The sequence below is a fragment of the Eutrema salsugineum genome, unplaced genomic scaffold, assembly GCF_000478725.1.
Source record: "Eutrema salsugineum unplaced genomic scaffold, Eutsalg1_0 scaffold_2, whole genome shotgun sequence".
NCBI lineage: Eukaryota > Viridiplantae > Streptophyta > Magnoliopsida > Brassicales > Brassicaceae > Eutrema > Eutrema salsugineum.
Window position 1 is genome coordinate 13,206,199 of NW_006256829.1, and position 2,895 is coordinate 13,209,093.

At 43.5% G+C, this 2,895-nt stretch overlaps 1 protein-coding gene across 1 annotated transcript; it reads right to left on the reverse strand.

Moving 5' to 3' along the window:
* Positions 1-284: 284 nt before the first annotated feature.
* On the reverse strand, positions 285-2,546 carry LOC18018884 (receptor-like serine/threonine-protein kinase At4g25390). Its single transcript, XM_024156067.1, has one exon. The coding sequence runs from the start codon at positions 2,440-2,442 to the stop codon at positions 439-441; it is 2,004 nt and encodes a 667-aa protein (XP_024011835.1). The 5' UTR covers positions 2,443-2,546; the 3' UTR covers positions 285-438.
* Between the last annotated feature and the right edge of the window lie 349 nt (positions 2,547-2,895).

The following is a 2,895-nucleotide window of genomic DNA, read 5'->3' on the forward strand; positions in this document are numbered from 1 at the left end:
ATGTTTTTTTGTATTAAAAATAAAATAAAAAGAAAAAATGGATATAATGAGAGTATATGAGAATTTGATATAAGAGAGAGGAGTATGTGAGGTTAAGGTCCCTTGTAATGTCCGACACATTTGGTTCGTGTCTTGTAATGTCCGACAATTGTTTGTGTCTGGGCCTGGAAATTTCATTTTGGGCTTTAAAATTGATTTCGTTAAACTAATGGGCCTGCGGGCTTTGTAATATTTGTTTTCCCGTGCAATCAACAGAAAATCTTTTAGAGATGACAAGCTTGATATGATCACTTAAACTACCTTCATTAATTAATAAATAAGAATCAGATGGAATTGTGGAAAGCAACAGAAACAAAATTATCAAACAAATTGCTCTAAAGTCTAGAGTCTAAACCAACTAACACACCAACATATCTGCAGTACTCTAAAAAAACCGATCTATCGACGCTGTTTCCTTCGTGTTTTGAACGGGAACTGAGCCTGCGGTGACGGGGAAAACTCTGTAGGCAACTCAGGTGGGCTCATTGCTCCTGTAAGCATCCCTAAAACATCTTTCATTGAAGGTCGTAAGACCGGTGATCTCTGCAGACACTGAAGAGCCACCTTAATGCACAAAACCGCTTGTTCTTGGTCCAAAAACCGCAGCTTCTCATCCACAAGATCACCCAGCCTCCCTCTTCTTGCTAGCTTCCGTGCCCACGACATGAGATTCGCACGCTGTATGATCTCAGACGCGGGTCCTGTCACTTCCAGAGGACGCCTCCCTGAAACCAGTACTAACAACACAACTCCGTAGCTATACACATCGCATTTCTCAGACACATCGTCTATGTCGTTACCACAACACTCTGGCGCAACGTAGCACATCGTCCCTCTCATGCTCGGCGTGCTACGGATTCCGCAGCTTTTGACTGAATCGTGACTGTTTTTCCTCTGTGCTCTCCATTGTTCACCGCTTAGCCCATCTAACCACCAATCTATGCTACTACTTATGCTGTTACTGCTACTACCTCTTCTTTTCTTCATGTACAGTTCTTCATCCCCACACCGTCTTTGACTCAAATCATCACTGTAAAACTCTGATTCCAAACTTGTCTTCTTTATCTTCTTCTTCTTCATTCTCTTAGCGAGTTCTTTTCTATACTCATCCTTCCACCACTCTCTAACCATCCTCTTCTTCTTCTTCTTCTCTTCCTTATCTTCATCTAATGAAAGCCACCATTCCAATCTCTTGCTACTCTTCTTCTTCTCAAGCTTCTTGCTCGACAAAGAAGCTGCTTCCGAGGTTTCAGCAATCCAATCGCTACTCTGTCTCTCCTTCTTAACCTCTGAGCCAATCCATTGCATCACATAATCCTTCACTTTCCCTTTACCAACATTGCCTTCTTGCTTCCACCACCAATCCTTGTTCTCCATCTCTTTCCCGTTTCTTTTCACCTCAAAGACACTACCTTTCTCCCCCATCTCTGGTGAAATTGAGACACTTGTCGTCGTCTCCGGCGACGTCAGAGGCACCTGAATCGTCTCCGGCGAAGCACCCACAGACCCAGGAGCCTTGTAAACACTTACCGGAGACTGATCAGTGAAACCAAAGTTAGATTCTTCATACCCAGTCGTGTTAGTCACCACACTCTCTACATCTTCCACTACAGAACCATTACTCTCAAACCTAATCTCATCGTTCTCCGACGCTACCGTGACTTTCACTAGATCTGATTTCAACCTCGCGAGCCCAAAATCGGCGATTTTAGCTGCGAAAACCCGATCCAACAGTATATTGCTCGGCTTCAAATCGCCGTGAATCACCGGCGGATTCAAGCCGTGAAGATGCTCGACGCCTTTCGCGATATCAATCGCGACGAGAAACCGCCGATTCCACTCCATGAGCTCCGGTGGTTTCCGGTGGAGAAGCGCGTCCTGGAGGTTTCCGTTTTCCATTAGCTCGTAGACGAGGATCAAACGGCGTCGTCTTCGTTTCGGGTCTTGAGAGAATCCGATAACGGAAACCACGTGAGGTGAATCAAGCTTACCGGCGAAGAAAAGCTCGTTTTCAAACTCTCGCTCCCCTTGAAGAGAGCCTGAATCCATTACCTTGACGGCTACATTACCACCGGCAGATTTAGGTAAGTTTCCACGGTACACGGAACCGAATCCGCCTTGACCTAGCTTGTTTTCCGGCGAGAAAGAGGCGGTGGCTTTGCGGAGAGACGAGTATGAGAACTCATGTAACGGTGGTCTCTGAGGCGGCGTAGAGGAAGAGTCTACGGCGGCGGAAGATCGGCGTTTGCGGTTGAATTTGCAGAAACAGGCGGAGAGAGTTATGAAGAGGGAGAAGCCGACGCCGGCGGCCATAAGCGGTGGAAAGATGCGCGTTGTCGACTCATGGTGAGCTGACGACGGCGGATTCACCGGTGCCGGAGATGGGATTGCTCGTGACGGCATAGAAATTTGATTGGTTGAATCTGAACCATAAACCGGAAGAAAATTTTTGGTTTCTTTTGGTTTTTTTTTCTTTCTCTCAACGAAAATTGTTTTTTTTTTCTCGATTACGCTCTCAAAGATGAGCTGTTACGAAATTTTTTGTGGTCACACTGTAGTTAATGTGACTTTTCTTACATTTAATGATATTTGTATTTTAGTTACATCACGCATAGACTATTATTAATGTTTGACGGTTGACACTCTGTAAATTTTTTACTAAAATAATTTTAATTAATGTCTAGTGCTTAAGTTACATATCACATATGTATTATTCTCATTGGTGTTTATATGAAACTTAAAGTAATGAGAACGTATAATTAAACAAATATCATTTCACATGGGTCATTAAGGATGATGGATAGGCCATCTGCGACTATATGTAAGAATATAATTTTAATAAAAATAATAATAAAA